This window comes from Sinohyriopsis cumingii, chromosome 12, assembly GCF_028554795.1.
Source record: "Sinohyriopsis cumingii isolate HCF-2022 chromosome 12, ASM2855479v2, whole genome shotgun sequence".
NCBI lineage: Eukaryota > Metazoa > Mollusca > Bivalvia > Unionida > Unionidae > Sinohyriopsis > Sinohyriopsis cumingii.
In genome coordinates, this window is record NC_142972.1 from 121,252,817 (window position 1) to 121,279,159 (window position 26,343).

The 26,343-nt window shown below is 39.0% G+C and overlaps 1 protein-coding gene across 12 annotated transcripts in view; it reads right to left on the bottom strand.

Moving 5' to 3' along the window:
• Positions 1 to 8,276: 8,276 nt before the first annotated feature.
• The window catches only part of LOC149787357 (carbonic anhydrase 2-like), a 134,497-nt gene continuing 116,430 nt past the window's right edge, over positions 8,277 to 26,343 (bottom strand). For all 12 annotated transcript variants that reach the window (XM_089977921.1, XM_089977920.1, XM_089977919.1 and 9 more), the window contains 7 exons: positions 23,341 to 23,461; positions 18,375 to 18,569; positions 15,118 to 15,236; positions 14,330 to 14,425; positions 12,347 to 12,461; positions 10,779 to 10,888; positions 8,277 to 10,427 (listed from right to left, as the gene is read on the bottom strand). In XM_089977921.1, the coding sequence (XP_089834047.1) occupies positions 10,305 to 10,427; positions 10,779 to 10,888; positions 12,347 to 12,461; positions 14,330 to 14,425; positions 15,118 to 15,236; positions 18,375 to 18,569; positions 23,341 to 23,374 (792 nt within the window). In that variant the 5' untranslated portion in view covers positions 23,375 to 23,461 and the 3' untranslated portion in view covers positions 8,277 to 10,304. The remainder of the gene's footprint in view (positions 10,428 to 10,778; positions 10,889 to 12,346; positions 12,462 to 14,329; positions 14,426 to 15,117; positions 15,237 to 18,374; positions 18,570 to 23,340; positions 23,462 to 26,343) is intronic.

A 26,343-nucleotide genomic window follows, 5' to 3' on the forward strand; every position in this document is an offset into this window, starting at 1 on the left:
TCTCTTGTAAAGTATCCATGAATAGGTCATACTAAATGCTCTTTTGTCTGACACAAGAAATGTATTGTTTACACAGACATGGTTTTAATTCATTGTCGAATCTAAATCGTTTCATCACTAATCTACACATTACAATTCGTTCAGAAGTTTCCTCTTTCACTAAGTTGAGATTGCGTAAAAGATGTTGGTAATTCGTTAACTCTTCCTCTGGAATTGGATCCAGTACGTTTACAATGTAGTAGATAGAATCATCCATACCAAACCAATTCTTTTTATAACCAGGGGGTCGTTGATCAATGTGTGTCCAATGGAACACTTTCAACTCAATCAGTCCTTGTATAGAATTCAGGTACCAGTGGTTCAAACACCGGTGACGTAAGGGATGCAACTGTTCCTTAATTTTTAATTGTATTTTGAACAGCTCTCGGTAAATGCGTTCTCTCAACTCCACAGGCAAAGCACGAATGTTCTCTTGTAAAGTATCCATAAACAGATTATGGTAAGTTACTTCAATGTCTCGGTCCCACTAAGGGTAAGTAATGACAATTCGGTGACCATCGAGCATGTTCTACGTAGGCCGAATCTTCCGGTTCCCAGTGGTGAAGTGACACACCGCAACTGAAGCACTTGACTTTATCTCCTTCGCCCAAGTAGAACAATCCGGCTCTGGCTAATTCTTCGGGGGTCGGTCCTCCCAGATACTTAGGCCATTTTTCTTTGAACGATTGAAGACGATTTTCAAAGTCACAGTATTCCGACAAACGCACAGGAAACGAATATTCATCTTTCACAGGTTCGTTTCGATGAGGGTTGGGTGACATGGACAGGAGTTTGCTCAGGGCTGGATGACATCCTTAGGGAGGTAGACGTGAAGGTGAACATCCACCTTTAAAACGAAACCCAGTAAAATGTCCAAGAGGACGAGCGGCATCGCTTTCGCATCCCTCAGGTTTGACACGCACAGCATCACTTTCCATGATAGGGGTAGTGAGAACAAAGTTCCCATGATGCTTTACGGCATCGCTAAGGTCACAGCGTACAGCATCGTTCCCATCGCAAGGCTCACAATCGCATTCCACTTCAGAGCGCCCAAACTTGAAGTGTGCCCTTCTGAACATGTTGTGTGTTTCTCTGAAAGTATTCATCTTGTTCAATTGTTTGGTCTTGGTAAACCCAATAAACTATCAATCTTGCCTAGAGTTCATTTTTATATAAAGACCAATACCGACGTGTCCATACGGTAAAGTGAAATGATCGGGAAGTCGCACTCGCTTCTGGTACACGATTTGATAGACTTTTTCCAAGGGTCGACTGACGATGTGGTGAGTGGGTAAACGTACAATCTTGTTGGGTTGATAGGTGGTCACTTTAAAGTGTTCATCCTCTCCGGATTGCAAGGCTTCTTTCATTACCCCAAAGTTGACCACACGACTGGTACGATAATTCAGAGTCAATCCTTTCACTTTACACGTCGTGTGCACTTCTCCTTGTGGGTCCCGGTATTCGTAGCCGTAATTTTTTGGACCGCCACTGACGAAACTTAGAATCTTGTCGTCGGGATGCTCGTCTGTCCAGGCTCCTAAACGGTCTCCTTCGATGTCAGGGTGCTGTTGACTCGGGTGATGGATGTAAATGCAACTGTCCGTGTCAAAGTACAGGACGCGTTCCCCTAACAGTTCTAAAGCTTCGTACAATTTTAAGCGAGCATGAGCTGTCACGTAAGCCGCAATGATGACATTTCCAAAAGGGTCCTCTTGTACAAAGTCCAGATCTTCTTCGTAATTGACCAAGATCAAATCCTCGCGAACGACGTCCACGTGTTTCATGAATTTGGTTTTGTCGTGAATCATCTGAAAGTAGCGGGAAGGTTCTGTCAAATACTCCGTCTTGGGTAAACACGGACGTTGTGCCATTTTACCCCACAAGCAATTTAACATCACTTTGGCAAACGATCGCCTTCCTTCGTTTTTCTCGATGTGATCTAAAGTAATGCCTTTTTGTGCCCAGTATTTCTCTCTGAATGTCTTTTGGTCTTCGGGAGTGTGACACCAGGAAGGATAGCCACTGGCTTCTTGTTTTAGTCTCAAAAAGGCATCCACGTAGTCGGCAAAAATGCCTTTCTGACTGGGGTCACCATTGTGGTATTGTTGTGTCTTGGGAAAGTGACAAATTTCGTACACTTCTAACAGTTGATATCCCATGTCCATAGCTTTGAACAATGCTACGCTGACTCAGGTTCCCGTCAAAGCCCGTTCTTCCTGGGTGTGCTGACAAGGCTGATCTTGGTTGCACGTTTCGGCACAAGTACGGCACAAAGGAAACATCAGTTTGCCTTGGCAATGGTGAGGTAAGACGGGATGGTACAAGTCCTTGGGAGGCAAAACTTTGCACTTGATCAAGCCTTCGTATTGCGAATGTTTTTCAGGTCGCTGTGTTCCGTGCACAATTGCGGGTGCCCTGCAGGAAAGTGACAATATTTGCATACGTAGGGATACAGCGAACACAGGTCCAAGTATTTGATTTCTTCTCCTTTCTCTTCGTCGGCTTGGTACAGCAAACAGGTGGCATTGGTCCTTCCTCCGTACAAACTATCCCTTGGGGTCAGGGGGTCCATGAACTGGTAACTTTCCACGAGGCGTTTAAATTCGGGATCGGTTTTCAAACGGTGATCGTATTCGTGTTCCCACATTTCCCCCACTTGGTATCCTTCCTGTTCTAACTTTAGGCGTCGCTGACAAGTGGCCTGGTACAAGTCTTCCATGGTTCGTTGTAAAAACTGATTTTTAGTGTCTCGGTCAGGGTAACAGACGGGACATCCGTGAAAAAAGCAACCGTTAAACTCGTACACGATCTTGGGGTTTTCTAAGTCCCAGCCATCGACCGAATGCGTTCCGATGGTCTTTTCGCCCCCTCCGTTGCGGGCATGCTGAATCCATTTGTCTTCCTTGTCGCACAAGTAATGTAACCAGCGTAGGGCTTTGACCGAGTATTGACGTTTGACATAGTCGGTCGTTTGAGGACTGATGACAGCCACGGTGTTTTCAGGCATGAATCGTTGTCTGTACACTAAGGAACACGCTTTGGCAATGGTGCAAGCTTCTTTCAAAGGATCGACCCCTCCGTGTTCCATGAACAGGTCTCAAAATTTTCCACAGCAACGTCGTAAAATGTCCACGTCGGAACGACAATACTTTAACATTTCTTCTTGAAAGTCGAAAGGGTCCGAGGCGTGAGCCTGGTACCAAGCGTAGAAAGCTTCTCGTTGTTCGGTGCGCATGTTGTCAGGGTCGTAATAGTGAGCCTCAGGCAAATGGGGTAGAACGGCGTGTTGATTGGCTTCCGTATTGAAAAAGTGTGGAAAGTACCCTTTAGCCATTTCTGTCATTCCAAACGTTTTAGGCATTCGGCTCAAAGGCATTGCCAAGTAACTCATCGAATCTTTAAACTGTACTTGTCCCACTTGCATGAAAATGATTTTGGCTCCGTTCAAAGTGACTTTAGGACGTTCGGTGCCTTGTTCCGTATAGTATCTCAAAAGAAACTGTCCATCGTATCCGGAGAAATTGTGAGCCATCACCGTGGCATGACGATGACAATCTCCGTAACGTTCGATGTCCTCTTGGCTCCACGTCTTGTCGACGGGGTCTAAGACCCATTGGGCAAAATCGGCTAGCGTGTTCGGTCCCCGAAAGATTTTTTCACGCCCTCCGGGAATCTTGCTGAAGTGAGGGCAATGACTGAAAATAGGTTCCTGAATGCACTTCTCGCACGCTCGATGAGCCACGCAGAAATTAGGAATGTGAATACCGGTCTCTTGCATGCATTCGAAATCGAAAAAGATGAAATTGCCTTTCTTCTTGTGTCCATCCTCTTTCTCTGATGGGGATTGGTATTTTTGTACGTAGCATTGGTGTTCCAAGTCCACGATGTGGTGACAAATGTGACATTTTTTCTTTCCTGAACATACGTGTGCCTTGGCATTATTGGTACGTATGCCTTGTCCACACGTAGGGCACAATCTCAGGAGTTGACAAACACATTTCTGCTGTGAACCTTGCGTCTTCAGATGTTGTTGGTAACAGGCAGGGCTGACAAACGTGCGCAGACAAGGAGGACAATGCATTGGTTTTTGCCCTTCGCTCTGACAGGGTGGAGAGACCAAACATCCTGAGCATTTCGATCCGCAATGTTTGTGTTGCTCTCGATTTTTATAGCCATAGTCACATTTCTCACAGTAATAACTGTATCCCAGGAATGCAGTGATACTGGTAATGGTATCGAAATGGTCATCGTGATAATAGACATGAATATATTTTCCATCCTTAAAGTCTTTCCCTCGAAACAACAGAGGTCCGCGCACTTCTTGAGGGTGCACTTTCAAGGTGTAGAATGGAGCTAGGACATCTTGCAATTTTTGCATTTCAGGAATGCCGCAGGGTGTGTCTTTGGACAGGCCGGCTTGTTGCAACATGAGTTCTGCTTCACTTCGTTGTTTGGCTCGGTTCGATTTTCGAATGTTCTCCCAATCTCTTTTCCATTCTGCCGTGTCGTTCTTGTCGGCATAGGTTCGTCCCACCACGATGGCTCGGGCTAAACACATCTGGTCTTGAGGGTTGTTAATTCGGACAAGACTTGTTTTGGTGTTGCAAAGGTCGTTCACCAATAACACCTTATTGCGTTGTCCGGTCCCTTGAGGAGGAGAGACGTGGGTCATGTCGAGTGTGGCTTTACCATCGGTGATGTCAAACTGGTCATTGGATTGTTACACGTGTTGAATCTTGTCCATGACTTTGGAAGCGGTCAATTCTGCAGGGGTGCTAAACTCGATCCAAACAGGGGATTTCAAACCGTCTTGTTGTATGGAGAGTCTCAAGCGATCGTCTTTTTTGGGTTGACATTGTCGCTTGAGTGTGGTGAGCAAAGAATCCCACACCCCGGTGATAAACCCTTCTGCTTTCTCTAACGGTACTTCAGCCTTGAAATCTTTAAACTTCACCGTGTATTTGTAAGCCGTGGTTCTAAATTTTCTAGAGGAGCGCTTTTCCGTCTCTCGAATGGAATAGTATTTTTCAGGGTTGACTAAGGGTGGCGAACTTTGTTTAGAGGGTTAGGATTCTGGTTCACTCATGTCCTCTTCAAAATCACTGGCATGAATTTGTGCCAAGACTTCAGCTCTGGTACGAGGCGATAGATCACGTTTCTGCCTCTTACTTTCTTCTTCTTTCTTCTCGAATGAATAGGATCGTTTCATCTTGAGTGAAAAACGTCAAATGACTCAAGTTTAAACACCATGGACTAATTCATAGTCATGGCAGACCAGCGTATATAAAAGGGTGTGTGTCTTGTCCTTTCACTATTCATTTCACACTCAAACCGAGCACAACGATGGAAGGGACTACTTAGATGGAACGTTTCATCAGAGCTTTGCGAGGGGTCATTAGAAAATTCTCTTCAGACCAGCCGACGGACTACTCTCCTTCCTTTCGAGATAAAAGTCAAGATACTTGCTATATCTATCAAAAGAAAGGGCATTGGTCTTCAGAGTATCCAGACCGTCAAAAAAGAAAAACAGGGGTTAGAAAAGACAAAAGTCAAGATACCTGTTATTATTGTCAAGAAAAAGGACATTGGTCCCCAGATTGCCCAAAAAAGAAACAAGAGGATTCAGAAGAAGAGAGGGATTCTTCAGAGGAAGAAGAGGAGGAAGATAGCAGACAGGTGAAGAAAAAGAAACAGGAGAAGAAAAGAAGAAGGGAAGAAAGTGAGGAGGAAGAGGAGGAAAAGACTGTGACGGTGAAGAAATTGAAAAAACAGAGAGACTAAACAGTGAGACAGAAGAAGTAAATGTACTTTTTAAAGTGCTCTGTTGTGAATTGTGAATTGGATTGTAACTATTGATAAAAGAATAAATTAGGTATATAAAGGTAAGTGTCTTTGAGTTTTGAATTTAAATAAGAAGCTACACTCACGCAATCATATACATGTACTATAGGGGTAAAATGTTTTTTTTTGTTGTTTTTTCTGAGTTAATGGCAATTGAAAGTCTATCTCTTTTCGAGAGAAGTGGGTGGTCCTGAAAAGGGCCTTTGGTGTAGGGGTGATTTTAAGCAATCAACTTTAACTGCCTTAAGCCTTTGCCACGGCCGAGGCCTACTTCTGATGATGATGATTGGGTTGAAATCACTAAGGGTGGTACAGTAGGCTTAGTCACAGGGTTGGCGTGTTTAGCTCGGGAAGGTCGTATTCTCTTCGGTCGTGATAAAGAAGTCTGATACATTTGTTTCAGACTTCTTAACTCCGGTAAAATGTCTAACAGTACTGAGACCGTTTGATTTCCACCCTCTTGTTTCTTTGCTGCTGCTTCTTCTTCTTGTTTTTTTCTTACCTCTTCTTGCTGTTGTTGCTGTAAAAGAAAAGCTTGTTCCGCTTCCTTTTGTCGTTGTATAAATTTCTCCAATTCTTCTTTCTGTCTCTGTCTAAAATTCTCCACGTGCGGTAATGAAGGTTCCGGAACAAATTCTTGCGAGGTAAGAAAATCCACAAAATCACAATTCACCTCTTCTGAAAGTAAGTCCGGGTTCCCTTGCGCGGTCTACACTGCTGGTGCACCCCAATGGATCGTTTTCTGAGTTTCCGTCATGTTGAATAACTGTCGCATAGATTGACTGCACACAGGCGCTAGCGAATCTATATAGACCACGTGACGTCACAGACTGCTCTCTTCGGATTGGATGCAGGCTGACTGAATTTTGTAACGCGTGTTTGGATTGGTGTTTAGGACGGACATACATGGACAGTTGAATGATGTTCAGGACAGACATACTAATGTATGTCCGATCCAAGTGGACAGTTGTCCACAGGTCAGACACCAGTCTGTGGATACGAAGAGTGTATGTGGAAAGACAAGGTTGCCTCAAGAGGACTCTGATTTATGGCCCTGCAGTAAGACGCAGCTTGAGGACAAGAAGATGCCGCAGATGCCCTTTATGTTAAAGGCATATTAACATAAATCCAAAGGCCCTTTTCAGGGCCACCCACATCTCTCGAAAAGAGATAGACTTTCAATTGCCTACCGGTTTTTTTAATTTTTATTTTATTTTATTTTATTTATTTATTTATATTTTTAAAAAAATAAATAAAAATAAAAATCCCATGTTCAATTCCCCTTGTCCCTAGAATTGCTTTTTTCTCCCATGTTAAATTTCCCTTGTCCCTAGACTGACCCAAAATAGATTCCCATGTTAATTCCCATTGTCCCCAGAGTGCCGGGCAAGTTTTCTCCATGTTAAATTTACATAGTCCCCAGAGTGCCGGGACCCTGTTTTTAATGTTAGTCCCATTGTCCCTAGATCGCCCCACTTCACTACTCAGACAAACCAATCCCTTAGAGCTCCACCCAGACAAGCCAATCCCTTAGAGCTCCACCCAGACATGCCAATCCCTTAGAGCTCCAACCAGACAAACCAATCCCTTAGAGCTCCACCCAGACAAGCCAATCCCTTAGAGCTCCATCCAGACAAGCCAATCCCTTAAAGCTCCACCCAGACAAGCCATTCCCTTATGCAGTCAGAACTGTACCATCCAATCGATACAAAGAAGTGGCAAAGTAACTCATTCGAGAACATACGCATTGCATGCATCTGACCAAACGTACTTACTCAGCATTCTACACCAGTCAGATACCAATGCCTCGAAATTCTTGAACACTGCATGAGATAAATGATGTAAGAACTACTAAAGACCCAATTTCAAAACAAAGGAGGTTTCTCTGCAAACTATCATTTACCACTGTTAAAGAAGAAAATTTTAAATCGAGTGTCATAATATTGATAGTTTTGCAAATTCTAAGTTGTGTGAGGAATGGTCATCACGCTTTTACTTTAGCTTTAGTTCTGGAATGCATGAAGATATTTATAAAAAGAAATCGGTGAGAATTTAAAGATTTTCATTTCCAAGTCGGTGAGAATTTAAAGATTTTCATTTCCAAAGTCGGTGAGAATTTAGAGATTTTCATTTCCAAAGTCGGTGATGATTTTATTGCCACAATAAATCATGGTTTGATACCACCTATAATAAGAAGCACAAAAAATCCCAACCTCGCCATCACTTATATCATCGTCAATCACCATCAAGTGTTAATATCAGCAGCAGCAACAACAACAACAACAACAACAACAACATAATAATAATAATAATAATAATAATAATAATAATAATAATAATAATAATAATATAATCAACAATAAAAAAACAATAAAAAACAAGTAAAATAAATATGACTTTTAAATTTCCTTTTTATTGACATAGACCAATACAATGTTAAAATGTATCATTCAATACTGCTATACTTTTATCATGAGAAACAATATTTTTTCATGCTGTGTACCAGAAAATCTTACGTGCTCTGTCCTAAACAATCATACATTCCCCAGTTTTTGTTTCTTATTACACAACGGAATCATCAGATAAACTCTACAGAATTGCAAAAACTTAATCGATATGTATAAAACTGTACAAAATATATCACCAATTTTTATTAAATATTTGTTCTTTATTTCAGAAATTTAGACATTGTATTAAAGTTATCTATTATAAGTACATACAGTAGTTACTCTTAACAAGCTTCAGTATGAAGTACCGTATGTACTCGCTTATGACTCGAATCCAACTTTAAACTGCACAGACCCAGATCTGCCTCACATAATACGCTGGTATGTCTAGATCTGTGCAGTTTGATAGGAGGACTCAGTTCAACAAACAACATATACTCTGGTCTGCAGCCGCATTATGCTTTGGCAGATCAGGATCTTTGTTGTTTCCAATTTTATTCGATCCATAAGCGAGTGTAAATCGGTGTTCATATCTGTGAAAGCATTACATATTAGAAAAACGTATACTATGGTACCCATGTACTCAGAATGAAAGGTGCAAGACTGTAGCATTAAATTTTCTTTTAAAGTTACTCAAAATATTTATGACTACAATCCTTTAAATAAAATGTAAAATGTCTTGTTTATATACATATAAAATCTAGTTTAAATACCGACCGTATACTGTATATGAAATCACATGTATAAAAATTATATTTAAAAAAGAACTGTGAATTATATGCCTTTAAAGACCGGACCATGAGAGTAAAACGTCAACCAATATATCTTACAAAAAATCGACATAAAAATACTTAGAAATAACATTCCATGTTTCCATGGTCAAATACTTTGCAAAAATAACAACGCTACCATCGTCTCAATATATGATCATTATATAACAGTTACATAACTTCGTATGCAGCACATATATTTGCACAGATTTTAATTAAATAGGCAATTAATATTGAAGTTGATGATGGTTCAAAATCTTTACTGAACTTGGTGTTTCCTATTGCACATAAAACCGTTTCATTTACATCCGATGACCTTGAATATCGATGACCTTGAATATCGATGACCTTGATGTCGCAATACGCATATTTCCAAAGACACTAATAGTAAAGAAATATATACAAGTATATATTAATCGTCTGTCAGGTATTTGCTTTGACTTGTTGACGTGTATCATGCCAACTCTTACAATGAATAATTCTTGTTCTATGTCAGATATGTTGAGAAAGTACATGTATTAATATCAGCAAGAGAATGTTTCGCTAAATTCATTCTTGCAGCAGCCCGCAAAAATAAATAAGAATACAGGCTGCACACCATTAATGCAGAACAACATTTTAGCTGACAGGAAAATAATAAAACGGATATTTGGAAACCTCTTTTCTACCTTTAAGCCATGGATAGTCTTTCTAATCTCTATAAATGGCCATTTAGTTGAAACTGATGCATGTCCTAATCGCATTAAGTGGACCCAACACTTTATCTTGTGAATTCAACGTCTTAGTACATGTATTTAAATTGTCCACTATCAGAGTAAAGATTTGAATGTTTAAGCGATCCACACACAAGCATTAGCAATACAAGCATATCTACAAACATTGAATGTAATTTTATTTTTGAACACTTGGAATTCGAAGAACTGATTAATGATTACAAATGTATATGAAACACACACGCACACATACATACATACATACATGCATACATGCATACATGCATGCATGCATGCATGCATACATACATACATACATACATCCCTTTAATAAGCATCAGGCTAATTTTGAGTTTGAGAGAGAGAGAGAGAGAGAGAAGATAACATCGAAACTTGGATATGTTGATAGCTAACAAGTACAAATTATTCCGTTCATCCGTATCTGAATAAAAACAGTTTTATATTTGTTGCATTTGCCTTCTGCAGCGGAATTAAGCCTCTCTCGCACATGAACAACGTATATTTCTGTCCCCGAGCGGTAACGGTGGCCTGTAGTTGTTTACAATTTGTTTGCCACCGTGTTCCTCGTCCTTTAAGGATCGCAGTGCTTCAATCTGACAAAGAAAGGCATTTTTATTACAATAACTATTAATTAAGAGGAATTATTTTTGTATGACAAATGGCATAAATAAATTATGTCACTAAGATACGACACGTAGAACAGCGCCATTATGTACAATAATGGTTTGATGCACCATACTAAATAACATAACCCAACTATGACTTCCATCGACTATCACAAGCTTACAAGTAACGAAAAGAAATTCAACGTATTGCTACGCATGCTTCATCAGCAACTAGTTCTAAGATTTCTCATTTATATCTTGAGGGTGATTTACGGTTCAGACATTCTTTGTGCATATTTTAAGGGCTAAAACTGGAGAAGCGCACAATATGGTGCTCACCTGTTCTCTGGAGATGCTGATGGGTTCACTAAACACGATCCACGTGACACTCTCGTACAGAGGCGGGGTTGTCAATGAGCCTGGGTACGTCCAGTAGCTTGATGTATCAGCTGTGTAGAAAAAAAAATTGACTTACGATATTCAGAAACAGGTAGATGTAAAATAAGTGTATATGTTATATAAGCACATACACAAAATTCGACAGAGGGATGGATGGTTTGGTTCGATGTTTTACGGCACAGCAACACAAGTACATTTTTAGTGCCGGGACAATTGGAGTAAAGTGCATTGCTGATGTGGTGATCCGACAGTAGGATTCGAACCTATATCCTTTCGGTCACGAGTTCGGCACTCTTACCATCGAACCAAAACGACTTTTGCCTCTTACAACATCCATTCTGCTCATTCTACATCTCTGATCCTGCAGCAGATTAGACGGATGAACGTACAGACGGACATACAGACGGACGGACATACAATACGACATTATTATGCAAGGAAATGGTAATCAGGAGATACATAATATCATACCGAATACAACATGTTATGTATTATTTGCCTTTTTAAGATTACTTTTTCTTTCTTTACATTTCTATATTCGTACGAAAACAAAGTCTACGTGTAATTACAGGCATTGTCTCATCCTGAGAAAATAGTGTTGTTTCGATTCTAAGAATGAATGGCCACTTTGGTAATGCTATGAACAAATTTAAGCACTAATTCTGAGTAACGGAAGTGTTATTATATGAACACGAATAGCATCGTCAAGTTACGCGAGTTGCCTCCCCGGATCCATAAACATTGAAGCTAACACAGTTGCACTTTCTCGCATATTTTGCCGCCAAAGATAGTTTTATCATAAACGTTTGAAGGTCACGTGAATGGTGTTGGTGATTATTATTATTTGTGTCGATAACAAAATTGTTTGAAGAGGTGATGACTGGGAATTTTACCGTCATGCCATATTCAAGCTAACAATGATGAATGGGAATCATAGGCACTTTACCCTGAGGAGACAAGACTGCTTCTGGGGCAGTGGATCGGGGCTTACAACAATTTAAAGTCATAATTTCTGGGAAAATGTAGGGCATTCGCAGTGGCTTCAGTCTGCCGGGTTCTGACGCTGATGGAGAGTGAGAGAGGGGTGGGGGTAGGATGGGGAAGAGGTTTGCAATAAAGCAGCATTACCCCGACCTTTCTGTTATCGCTAACCCTAAGCCCCCTTTTACATATGCAAGAGTTGCCCGTTTATGCAAGCTCTGCAAAACGAGCATGCATCTAAATTTCATAACGTTTTGTATATTTGCAGATCATCCCCATTCAAATTCCAAAGATCGAAGTCTCCATTTCAAACAGTGTAGGAGATGCGCTACATTAATCACACATGCACGCACTATTCGGTACTCCGGATAGCATAATAGCCACCCTTGTTTCAGAAAACGTGGGGATCATAATCTTTATTATACGAATACTGTGAGACCTATTTCTAGATTTATCACCTGATATCATTTGATATTCAGTACATCTAAATAGTCACCTCAGAAACGTCAGTAATGGTGTAATATTACCTGGCAGAAGACAGCTTGGATCAAATTTTTTGGACAATTTTGTCGACTGTCCTTTGTGTGAAACTTTGCTTGCTACATCTGTTATACTCTTAAATCCAGCATGCTCCTTACCAATCTGCCAAAACAAGCAAAAGACACGTAATCAAATGATAACTGCCAACAATATGTTTCTAAATTGTAAGCACTTTTCACAATATTCCAATTTCAATCAGTAATTATAAGTAATGAGATGTTACGGGCCACAAAAACATTTTCCTCATATTAATACTAAAAGTTGTATTATTTTTAATTCGTTTACATTTACAATATAGTACATATATCTTTCCCAAGAAAACAAGGCTCCATTTACAGTGATGGGAAGACGGCAAGAAAGCACCCCAAGAATCATCTACACCAGTGCTGTCCAATCTTTTTCACGCCATGGGCCACTGAATTTTTTTTTTCTTGAAGCCGATGGCCGAAACAGGAAACTGAAAATACACGACTATATAGCTGCTCGAGCTATGGCGGGCCATTTAAAAATCAACCCGCGGGCCGCGGGTTGGACAGCACTAATTTAAACGACAATACTCTAGAAGACCACAGAGATTTTGCAAAAAACAAGCCAACAAAAAAATCCCAAAGCTGGTTTCCTTCGTCTGCAGTTAAGGAACAAGTTTCAGCATGTAAAGGTGATCACGAGGTAAATGGATATAAAGAGCACAAAACTCAATGTGTCTATTTTTTTCATGGTATATTTTTGTAATTCCACTCTCTAACGTACAATGCCTGATATTTTATTAATATGGCATACAGAACCAGATGCAAGCTTTGGAAGGAAAATGTTGTAGTATCAATCTGGATAATGAGGAAAACTCAGCACACAGTCAGCCTGGATAATCCTCCAATAACCATCTAAGCTTTTCCATTTGATAGACTGACATATAAACAGACAAACCAGTATAATAAAAGTTAGTATATCTATTCATATATAATACATTAATAAATTTATTACAAGTATGATAACATTTACAATCATCTCAGACCATAAGGTTTGTTTGCGATAACTGCAAATATAAACACAACTAGATCAACTCTGTGTGTGTGTGTGTGTGTGTGTGTGTGTGTGTGTGTGTGTGTGTGTAATTAGGATTTTTAACGTAGCTTTGACAAAGTTTCAGTCATATCGCTACGATGTCTGCAGTGTGGCAATTGATAGTGATGTCTAGCGCTGGGGCATCATGACGCAGACATGTAGCATGATGCCCCACCTAGTCACATTATCCTGACACCAGACCGACCAGTCCTAACACTAACCTCTAAATACTGAGAAGTTAGCAAGGCAGCTGTTAGTATCATATTTATAAGTCTTTGGTATGACTCAGCCGGGGTTCGAACCCACGACATCCAGCTTCCGAGGCGGACGCTCGAACCACTAGGCCACCGGAGCGGTCCAATCAACTGCAATGGCTTGTCATCGAAAAGCCCCATGTGTTTATTTCATATTCTCTACATCGCCCTTTTCTACACCCCCTCCCAATAATCATCCACCCCTGGAAGAGTATTCCTTGGGTCATAATGTAAACTCATTCTGTTATATGCTATTTGATGCATTGCATGTATGTGTGTGTGTGTGTGTGTGTGTGTGTATATATATATATATATATATATATATATATATATATATATATATATATATATATATATATATATATATATATATATGGTCAGAAAATATCTGAAACTTCATTGTAATTGCAAGTTCTGTACATTTTAACTCTGACCTTCTAAAAGGGAACTTAGCGCTTGAGCCAAGGATGACAACCACAAGTTTAAAGTCTCATGAAATTCCATGCAAAGATTTTGGAGCATATGTAGTCAAAAACAGAAGGAGGATACCACAATATTTCTCGATATTTTAAAATAAGATTCCTGTGAATGACTATACCTGACAAATATATAAAAAGAAAAACAGACAAACAGATGGCCTGAGAGACTACATACCTTAACCATTACACCAAATACTGCCAGACCGTCAGGTTTGTCCACAGCCTCGGCGATAGTCTTGTACTTACCGCAGTTAAAATGGACTAGATGAAGCTGGAAATACATTCATTGTATCGTGTATATTTAACTTCACTATATGTTTGTCAGTTACATTTGGTTTGATTTATCTGATTTAGTGTGAAAATTGTACCCATTTGAAAATATGTGTAATCCGTTCGAAGTACTGTGAATAATACATACATACATACATACATACATACATACATACACATACATACATACATACATACATACATACATACATACATACATGCGTACATACATACATACATACATACATACATACATACATACATACATACACACACATGTAACAATGAGGACGGCAGTAATGCACAATGTAGTTATGCTATACTGGGATGAATTCCATGAAGGACCAAATTTTTCTAGAGGATGAACTGTAAGGTTTCCCAGTTGATTTTGATAGGGAAAATCACACAGAAATAAAATACTCATTTAGCAGTACTGGGTCCACATTCAAAGCATTTCAAACATACTGTTATATAGTGGTAAATTATAGAAAACTATGAGGGAAATCCACGAAGTTTACACCGTTTTACATCCAACATTTATACAAAGGGAATACATATTCAATGAAATTATATGTTAAGGATGTCATTCAGAAATAAAAATAGAAATATGTAAGATCAGCAACCTTTCGTTTAGTTATTTGCTTGTTTTACGATTTGCACAATATTTCAACAATGCGACTTAAAACTCAATACCTCTGCTGAGTAGCAAGTGCCGTCTATGGTGTGTTCCGAGCCAACATCATCAGTGGCGCCCCAGTGTAGATGGAATTGCTGTAGTCTGTAGGTTCCGGACAGAGGTCCGCCTGAAATCACTAGAAACGAAAAATATACATGAAAATGTTTGGTATCAATAATGACGTGCGTTAAAAACACATTTATATTGTTCTCTAAATGTCAGGACCCGTTTGTTGTTTGGTCCTTAAGAAGCCTTATATATACGCTTTGGTCTGTGAACAAATACGAAAAAAACTAAAGTTATATTTGTTTATTTCTTCATGTTGTGTTGGTTTCAACTGCACCTATAACAGTGTATGGGCTATATCATGCTTAGAAATGATGTGATGTGATGTGATTTTGATTTTTAACGTAGCTTTAACAATTTTTCAGTCATATCGCTACGATGTCTGCAATGTGGCAGTTTATAGTGATGTCTAGCACTGGGGCATCATGCCCAAGACATGTAGCATGATGTCCCACCCAGTCACATTATCCTGACACCAGGCCGACCAGTCCTAACACTAACCTCTTAATGCTGAGCGCCAAGCGAGGCAGCTGTTAGTACCATTTTTGTAAGTCTTTGGTATGACTCGGCCGGGGATCGAACCCACGACCTCCCGCATCCGAGGCGGACGCTCTAACCACTAGGCCACCGGAGCGGTGCTTAGAAATGAAATTAAGTGTCTTTTCAAAGACCCAAGGACACACCATGGCTGCCGAAATGGACTGGCCTGAACAGATATCGAAACCGCAACCTTCAGAGATGCTGACAGGATTTTGTCATAATGGAGTGGGGGAGTAGAGAAATGGGGGGGGGAGGGTCGCCAACAATTAAATACCCGTCTGTCTTTAATGTACACCACTCTGTTATGATTCTAGTGAAATTAAAATCCTCACAATATGCCACTTCTAGTTGTATACTCGTTGACCCCGTTACAGAACTGAATCTGTTCCTCCTATGTGTATGAAGAGTGTTCTGTGCTGAAAACTCTCTCAGCACGCCCTGCGAACGGCCATATGCATAGGAAACTATTCTTTATGGTTGTTTTGTCGAATTTTCAACAGTTCACATGTATCCTTTTTATGGATATCTCTCTCCAAAATGCATGTAATCTGGTTTCAGGGTGTGTCGCGTAAGAGTCGACGTCCTTATTCAAACAGCCGAACGACGTAAATGTGATATTTTTTTCCCACAACTTTTGCAAATATTGCACACGGTACCCACTGCCTTCGCGTTGTGTTGTAACCATTTGTACCGTAGCAACCAAGACTTATAAAACTTTTGGTTTCTTCTATGGCGTTTCATCTAACCCGGCATCCGACAATTTTTAAAATCAAAGTCCTCCGTTTGGTGAAACTTTTCACTTTCCCGTTCGATTTCATCGCTGTGCCATTCACTTTACACATCCGCGCCAAGAATCACTAATATTTTGCCCATCCATGCTTGAATATAATTCCACCTTTAGAAATGGACAAAAGTGCGCGCATGCGCAAAATGGGGTAGGAATTGGGGTAGAGTGAGGCAAAGAACATCCATTGCAGAGTCACACTGGAACACATGTTTCTACCTTATAAAAACAAAGCGGAAATGCTAAGCATACACCTATAGTAACCTACAGCTGCAAACTTTGAAAGTGATTGGAGGATTTTTATTTAAAAAAACGAATCCTTAATACGTTTTTGTTTTATTGTTAATTTAAAATTAGATTCTTATTTATTCAATTTATCTTCACAGTAATTTGAAAGTTATGAATTGCATATAGTTATAGTGCAATTTTAAATGCGCGAACTTTAGCTGGAGTTTTCATGCACTATTTCTTTCCAAGTGCGGAAACTCGTATTGTTTTACCGTTATTTGCGCACACGTGCGCCTTGGCATAATATCAGGACCTACTGATTACGTGTCACACACTCTACCGACTGACATACCGCGGTTCCCAAAAAGGTAAGAAAAAATGTTGTAGAATTTACACCAAAGTGTATTTTGATTTCTTTAAAACAAAAGAAACTTGCAGAATCCACACACTGCCAAATTCACATCAAACTATTTTACTTTTGAAATATCCCAAAATTTATTAACATTTCTATAGTTTGTGACTGAGGCGAACAATAATAACGTACAACATTTATATCGTTATAGTAAACACTTAAACGTTTATGTACAAGAATGTGTATATAAGAACTCAGTCACAAGACATTTTTTTACAAGACTGTATGATCTGATTTTCTTTTCTTCACAAATTTAAACAGTATCTGAAGTTAGAGACGTCTTTTGTAAGCCCACAAAACGCGTTTATACGTTTCATCTCTCTGTCTCTCTCTGTGTCTCTCTCTCTCTCTCTCTCTCTCTCTCTCTGTGCGATACGTCTTTCTGGAGCGTGACGAGGTTTGATTTTAATTATAAAGCATGGAGTATACTACGTTCTGAATATTTTTTCGTGCCATACGTGACGCTGACAGTATGATAAAACACCTATCAAAAGAATCTTACAAAAATTTCTCTAGGCAGCAAGTATAAATACCGTGTAATATGAAGTGTTGTCGGAAAAGTATGTACATCACAGGTCGTCGGGGCATTATGTTCATCGTGATCTTTTAGATGTACTCATTAACTTACCTGTCATGTATAAAATGATGTTATCCCATTTTATCATTGTCAACTCATATTTCAAGCACTCGTGTGTTGTATATTACAATTTAATAAATATAAATTTTCAAATATCGCATGCTTAATATAACTGCATTGCGTAAGAGCATAAAGCTTTAATTGGGTTTAAGGGTCAATGGATTTATTTCAAATGTAATGCGTAATTTGGGTTATAGGGTTAATGGATTTATTTCAAATGTAATGCATACTTTGGGTTATAAAGTCAATGGATTTATTTCAAATGTAATGCATAATTTGGGCTATAGGGCTAATGGATTTATTTCAAATGTAATGCGTAATTTGGGGTAATGGGTTAATGGATTTATTTCAACTGTAGCACGATATAAAGTAATACGATGACAGAGGAAAATTAGATACATGAGGTAATGGTCTTTAGGATGGTGCCTAACACATTACCCAATACCCGATCAAAACGAATCATGACACCAGCGTTTTGTGGTATCATCCCAAGATTTTATATACGACGGTTAAGTTTATTTGATATACATGTATCTAATAATAAAATGTTACTTATGTGTCCCACCCCCACCCCAACCACCCCAAAAAAAGAGAAAAGAAAACTGACCAGATTCTTCTGTTGCGTTTGCTTGTATGGAATGTCCGTTGTTGACAACCGCCATGTTAGTCTCAGGAAGGTATAAGATCTTGATGGGGTTTGCTGCAAGGTCGTCATCATAAACACTTTTCTTGGCGGATATGTTCACCGGCGATTGTCGTATTCCAGCAGCGACTGGGAAACTTTTCACCCAAGTGTGAGGTCCTGGTGAAAGGAAAAATAAAGAGAAAGAAACATTTAAAAAGATGTAGTACTCGATTACTTCATGAGGAAAATTGTAAAAACGATTCTAGTGGTAACAAGTTGATCAGAAAAGCCCTTTAATTTTTTTGCGTAGTCAGCGAGGTCTACTCTTCTTTAAATGATGTATGATCTCATGAACGTTTTGGATGGATCAATTTTTGTTTTGTTATTTGTATGGTTTTGTTGTTATTGCTATTGTTGTTTTAGGTTTAACGACATTTGTTTTAACGCACGATGTATGCTGATCATTATAACTGCTGGAGATAAAAACCGGGAAACCCCCCAGTAAAAACCCATTGACCCACGGGAAGCTGTCAGCAAGACTTCTCACATACCCACATTGGCTGAGTCCTAGACTCGAACGGAGGTGAGATGGTAGTGATCAGTAAAGGAGAGCACTTTAGACCACTAGGCTGTCTCGTTTAGCGCTCAGTATGAAGAGGTTAGTGTTCGGACTAATCAGTCTGGTGTCAGGATAATGTGACTGGGTCGGACATCATTCTACATGTCTGCGGCATGATGTACCAGTGCTAGGCATCTATATAAGCTGCCACACTACAGACATTGTAGCGATATGACTGAAATATTTTTAAAGCTGCGTTAAAAATCCAAAACACACACACATACACATACTTCAACCTCTTGCCTTCTAGGTTTTCACAATTGCCATCATTTTTGGGAACATTATAGTTATGTAAATTAAGAAGTTGCAAGAAGAAAGCAGTATACTCCAGATGTGTGCAAGAGGATCACGATGGACCAGGACGGTCAAAGAAAATCTCTTGTACATACCATTTGTCGTGCTCTAGAGATTGTCCTAAGTGAAAAACGTGCAACAAGAGAAACACGCGAATATTCCCGAGGCAATGCAATCCGTAGAAGCCTCGACTTCACATAACACAGCAAGTCATAAGCAAACGTAGCTCAGTGGAGAAGAAACGTTCCACAAATGCCGTTTGTACCGAGACGGACCTTACATCCCCAATGTTCAAAATGAGGCCTCCGAAACTGATGATAGTAGCCTTGCAAGCAAAGTGTGAGGCAAATCTATCCCATCCGTATGACAGTGTATAAAAAAGTAAAAATCAAATATTACCCACACAAAAATCCCAGTCACATTCAGCCCATACCAAGAGCAGAGGCCAGAGAAACCTACTGTCTAGTTAGATACCCAACTGTATTTCCGAGAAACCCCTTAGATCCAACCCACCAAAATATCGGCAAACCGTTAATTCAAGTGATAAGCTCAGAACCAAAGAAAGACGGAATTAAAGAATGGACTAGCCTTCCATAACGATCCAGTCAACCTATCAAACTATTAAAAAAACGTTTGCAAGTCGAGAGAACGAGCTCTGTTGAAAGCCACCTGATATCGCAACATGGAAGACTCTCAGAAGTCCCACAACTACACCGTGTTCATCCAATGTCTGGCGCCATTTGTTCTGCTTAACAACTTTTACGATCACCATATCAGTTTGGTACTTAATATATATTCCCAAACTTAAAGTGCTTAAGCACAGATGGAAACGGAACAAGGCAAATTGGGGAACGCTTCAGTCTCTCTGCGAGAAAAGTTCTGAGAGCTACTCGTGTAGTCAATGGAGAGGATAGGATTACCTAATTACAAAGCTAATCGTGGGGTCAATGAAGAGGATATGATTACCTGATTACAAAGCTAATCGTGTAGTCAATGAAGAGGATATGATTACCTGATTACAAAGCTAATCGTGTAGTCAATGAAGAGGATATGATTACCTGATTACAAAGCTAATCGTGTAGTCAATGAAGAGGATATGATTACCTGATAACAAAGCTAATCGTGAAGTCAATGAAGAGGATATGATTACCTGATTACAAAGCTAATCGTATAGTCAATGAAGAGGATATGATTACCTATTTACAAAGCTAATCGTGTAGTCAATAAGGAGGATAAGATTACCTATTTACAAAGCTAATCGAATCGTATAGTCAATGAAGAGGATATCATTACCCAATTAGAAAGCTAATCATGTAGTCAAAGAAGAGGATATGATTACCTGATTACAAAGCTATTCGTATAATCAATGAAGGATATCATTACCCAATTAGAAAGCTAATCGTGTAGTCAAAGAAGAGGATATGATTACATATTTACAAAGCTAATCGTGTAGTCAAAGAAGAAGATATGATTACAGATTTACAAAGCTAATTGTGTAGTCAATTAAAATGATATGATTACCTACTTACAAAGCTAATCGTGTAGTCAATGAAGAGGAGGATATGATTAAATATCTACAAAGCTAATCGTGTAGTCAATGAAGAGGATATGATTACCTTTATACAAAGCTAATCGTGTAGTCAACGAAGAGGATATGATTACCTTTATACAAAGCTTTTCGTATAGTCAATAAAGAGGATATGATTGCCTATTTACAAAGCTAATCGTGTAGTCAATGAAGAGGATGTGATTACTTATTTACAAAGGTATTCAGGGATATTGCTTAGGATACGATACCAAAACTTTGAAAATTCCTGTGTCAACAAAGCATGGTTTCGGATATGTGCAAAGACGTCATCAATGAATCGAGAAAGGTCCATAAACATGTAAATGCTAATCCAACAACTGAAAATCTGTTTTTTACGGCGCTTAAGATCATCTTGACATTAGAAAAAGATGGAGGAAAACACGGGGATCCTATAATTCTAGGTTGGACTCTCGCTCCGCCATCATATTGGCAAAAATAATCCATCTAAATACACTGTTAAAGATTAGAAACGGACGACTTCATGCAGTCTTAGCGACAAAACAACGGCGAATCAAGGGCCAACAAACCCTTCCAAACATCGGCCGTTATTATTAAGAAGCTGTATTTACAAATCCAAAGAATGGATAATAAATGGCACACTAGTCTGGTATCTCGAAGCACATAAACAACTAATAGGTGTTCAGTGTGGATTCAGGCGCCAGAAAATCGCAATAGACCATCTTGTCCGACTTGAAGCACAATAGACCATCTTGTCCGACTTGAAGCACAATAGACCATCTTCTCGGAACTGAAGCACAATAGACCATCTTGTCCGACTTGAAGCACAATAGACCATCTTGTCCGACTTGAAGCATGATAGATCATCTTCTCAGACTTGAAGCACAATAGACCATCTTCTCGGAATTGAATTGCAATAGACCATCTTGTCCGACTTGAAGCTCAATAAACAACCTTGTCAAACTGTCAGTATTTAGTTTTGAAGCTTTCCTAATGCAGAACATACAGTTGCCGTCTTTTTCGACTTAGTGGAAGTGTATGATACCACACGGAAGTACGTCATAATGATGATACAATTCAATCTGGGTCTAAGGCGCCACCTAGCTAACTTTATCTCCAATATTTTAATAGACATGAACTTCAGATTTATGGTAGGCAGCACCCTGTCTGAAAGATATCTTATAAAAATGGGTGTACCTCAGGGCAGCATAATGTCAGCACAGTGAAATGTCTTAATCCAGGAACTGGCTGCGCATTATATATTGACGACTTTATCATATGCTATAGATCAAAGTGTATGCATTTTATTGAACGCCAACTATAAGCTTAAACAGAGTTCAAGAATGGGTGGAAGAAAACGGGTTCAAATATTCGAATCTAACTATGCGTGTATGCATTGATGCCGATCACATCGTATTCGTGATGACCTTGTTTTGACGGTTTTCTATTTCCCGTTCTGGAGGAGACACAATTTTAGGGCTTTCTCGAACCATTAACAAACGTTTCTCTCAGATATTAGACGCATAAGGAACACATTCAAAACAAAGTACTGGATATATTATTAGCCGTGGCAAACACAGATTGGAGAGTTGATTTGAATGTCCTGCTTCGGTTATATAAGTCATTAGAAAAGTTGAAACTTCACACGGTTTGGTTGAGTACGGATCGGCTTGTAAATCCGACCTGCAAATGCTGGATACAATACACAGTCAGGGACTTAGACTGCGTTTATATACATTTATAATTTCATCATCAGAAAGCCTTTGCGCTGAGGCAAATAAGTCATCACTTTATTTAAGGCGAACGAAACTGGCTTTCAGGATGCAAGCAAACAATCTTCTAATTAATCTAAAATCGCATATGATGTAGCCTTTAGGCCCAAACTTCAAGCCAGGTACGCTCAGAAACCAAACTTCATTCTATCTTTAGGTATACGACATTTGTTTTCAAACATCAATATTGGAAATACGGCCTAACTCTGTATTTCCAAATCACTAGCGTGGTTATCAAAACTTCCATATTAATATTAGTATTTCACCTTTGTGATGCAAAAAAGCCCTCAACAAATCCTGTCGTTTTTCAAAGTTTATTCATTGAAATCGGAGCCTCCTGTCATAGCCATACATTCCTGTCTACAGACGGTTCGAAAATAAAGACAAATCTGGAACAACCAAACTCAAAAACTCAAAACTTTAAATACTAGTATATACAAAATAACTGTCATTGTCTTTTCGGATTCAGTGCATATTCCTTACAACGTGAAACAGTTTTATAAAACCCTGTGGATTATCTGAGATGAGCTGTCACGATCTGTCTCATACAGCAGTATGTAGACCGACAAGTTGTTTGCTATAGAGGCCACGTGACTTTTCTGTATATCTGCAGTCTCAATTGTAGCCCATGCAACGTTGGTATAATAATTTAAAGAAGAAGAAGTTTTAAAAAAAAATGAGAGAAAAGGAATAAGAAAAAGATGAACTCCATGTTACCATTACGATTCTCATATCCCCATTGTACAGACATGGCTGTTACTGTTTATTAGCAGAACAGGTTCCTAGCGTTGGAGTTAAGAATGGCTTGGCGTGGATCCCGACGTACTCGTATCTAGGCCTGGAAGAAACAAAGAGGCGTATTAGTATTCAGTCTATTCTACCATGGTATTTCTATAGGGATTTTACATAAAATATATCGGAACTGTCAGGATTAGGCTGTGTTATACAATGCAGAGTATTACAACACATTCATTTTTATTTTGATAATGTGCGTCTTGTGACTACGCTAAGCCAAAAGATACGATTAGTCGGTATTGTGTCTGTACATCAAACTGAAGGTTAGTGTGGTAGCTTGATGCATAAAAGGAGGAAAGGACTTTTTGTACCTCGTACGTAAGGCTGGTCTCTTTTCAGAACGATCGCGTCCATCTTCAACAAAGTATTCCTGAACATGGTTAATGAAAGGCAGGAATAAAAATGTTCAGAACGACTGTGTCTAACTTCAGAGAAGTGTTCTCGAACATACTTAGCTAATTTAAAGTAGGACTCAGAATGTTCAGAACCATCGTTCCATTCTTCATAGAAGTGTTCGTGAGCATAGTTAATGGAAGACAGGACATAAACTGCTCTAGATTTTGTTTTTCCTCGGATGTATGCAACACCAAAATAGCTTTATGAATTTTAAAACTTGTCACTCTTCAATTGATGTTCTATACAAAATGAGAAGAAATGTTGATTTTTGACGACTGACTGAATAAGAGACACTCAACCGATTAAGAAACGAATCGAACGATGCAGACGTATCCGATACAGTCAATGAAAACGATTGTTTCCGGTGAATCAGCTTCGTTGGGTTACAATATTTAGCATAGCTCGCGTATAGCCAACTTCTAGTAGAGTTGAGGCGATCTAGAAAAATATTCCTCAATCTCCTACGGTATTTTTGATCTGTATTGATTTTATTGCTTTTATGTATCTTTATTTGTATTTGGAGAGGGCAAGAGCTATGCTAAATGTTCATTTATATAATATCTCTGACAGACATTCATTGGACTAGTATATACAGGTGTTTATTTTTGTGGAGTCTATGAGGAAAATTTGAATTTATTGTGTTCATCGTCATGACCTTTGTTTCATTAACTACTAGCTAACATTATTTGTAAGAACACAAATCAAAATAAAAGGCATGATTTCCACAACCGTATAGTATAAGTCCATATTTTATTCATTTATGTCCCAGGAAACATAACAACGATTCATTACAACGATTCATTACAACGATTCATTTGGATCTCATACAGTAATTTTTGTCTTACATTCTGTCAGAGTTGCAATAATTTGTGTTTGCTTAAGAATGCCATGCTACAAAAACAAAAGCAGACTCTAAGCTATTCAAGTGAGGTGAAATTCTTGACTCTGTTGTCATAGAAAGATGATCAAAGAAGGTGCAATACTGAATTCATTACAGTGAGAGAGAGAGAGAGAGAGAGAATATTACAAAGGGATTTTACATAAAATATATCGGAACTGTCAGGATTGGGCTGTGTTTACAATGCAGAGTATTACAATACATACATTTTTATTTTGATAATGTGCGTCTTGTGACTACGCTAAGCCAAAATATACGATTAGTCGGTATTGTGTATGTTGCATTAAAAACCGAAGGTTAGTAACGTATCTTGATGCATAAAAAGAGGAAAGAATTATTTTTACCTCGTACGTAAGGTTGGTGTCTTTTCAGAACTATCGTGTCCAACTTCAACAAAGTATTCCTGAACATGGTTAATGTAAGACAGGAATGAAAATGCTCAGAACGATGGTGTCTAACTTCAGAGAAGTGTTCTAAAACAGCTAATTTAAAGAAGGACTGAAAATGTTCAGAACGATCATGCCATTCTTCATAGAAGTGTTCCTGAGCATAGTTAATCGAAGACAGGACAGAAACTGCTCCAGAACAGTTTTTTTTCCCTCGGATGTATGCAACACCAAAATAGTTTTATGAGTTTTAAAACTTGTCACTCTTCAATTGATGTGCGATTATCGGAAGGACTGTGATGTTTTTCTATAAAGCTTAAGATTAAAATGGGAACAAATATTGATTTTTGACGACTGAATAAGAGACACTCAAGCGATCAAGATCAAACGATACTTGTTTCTGGTGTATCAGCCTCGTTTGGGTTACAATATTTAGCATGACTCACGTAGAACAGACTTACAATAAAGTTGTGGCGATCTAGAAAAATATTCCTCAATCAACTACGGTCTTTTTGGTCTGTAGTGATTTTATTGCTTTAATGTATCTTTATATTTTGGAGAGGACAAAAGCTATACTAAATTTTCATTTATATAACATCTCTTACAGACTTCCATAGGACTTGTATATACAGGTAATGCTTATTATTGTTGAGTCTAGGAGGAAAATGTGAATTTATTGAGTTTGTCTTCATGCCCTACTTTCGTTAACTATTAATTAACATTATTTATAAGATCAAAAATTAAAATGAAAGACATTGTTTTTTATCATGATGTTCACAACCGCATTGTGTAAGTCCAGATTTTGTTCACTGTTCCGGTGGCCTAGTGGTTAGAGTGTCCGCTTCGGATGCGAGAGGTCGCGGGTTCGAACCCCGGCCGGGTTATACCAAAGACTTTTAAAAATGGTACTAATAGCTGCCACGCTTGGCGCTCAGCATTAAGAGGTTAGTGTTAGGATTGGTCGGCCTGGTGTCAGGATAATGTGACTGGGTGGGACATCATGCTTCATGTCTGCTTCACGATGCCCCGATGCTTGACATCACTATAAACTGCCACACTGCAGACATCGTAGCGACATCACTGAAACATTGTTAAAGCTACCTTAAAAATCAAAATTTCTCTCTCTCTCTCTCTCTCTCTCTCTCTCTCTCACACACACACACACACACACACACACACACACACACACGGAGTTAGTTCATGGTACTTACCATCATTTAAGTCCCAGGAAACAATTACAACGAA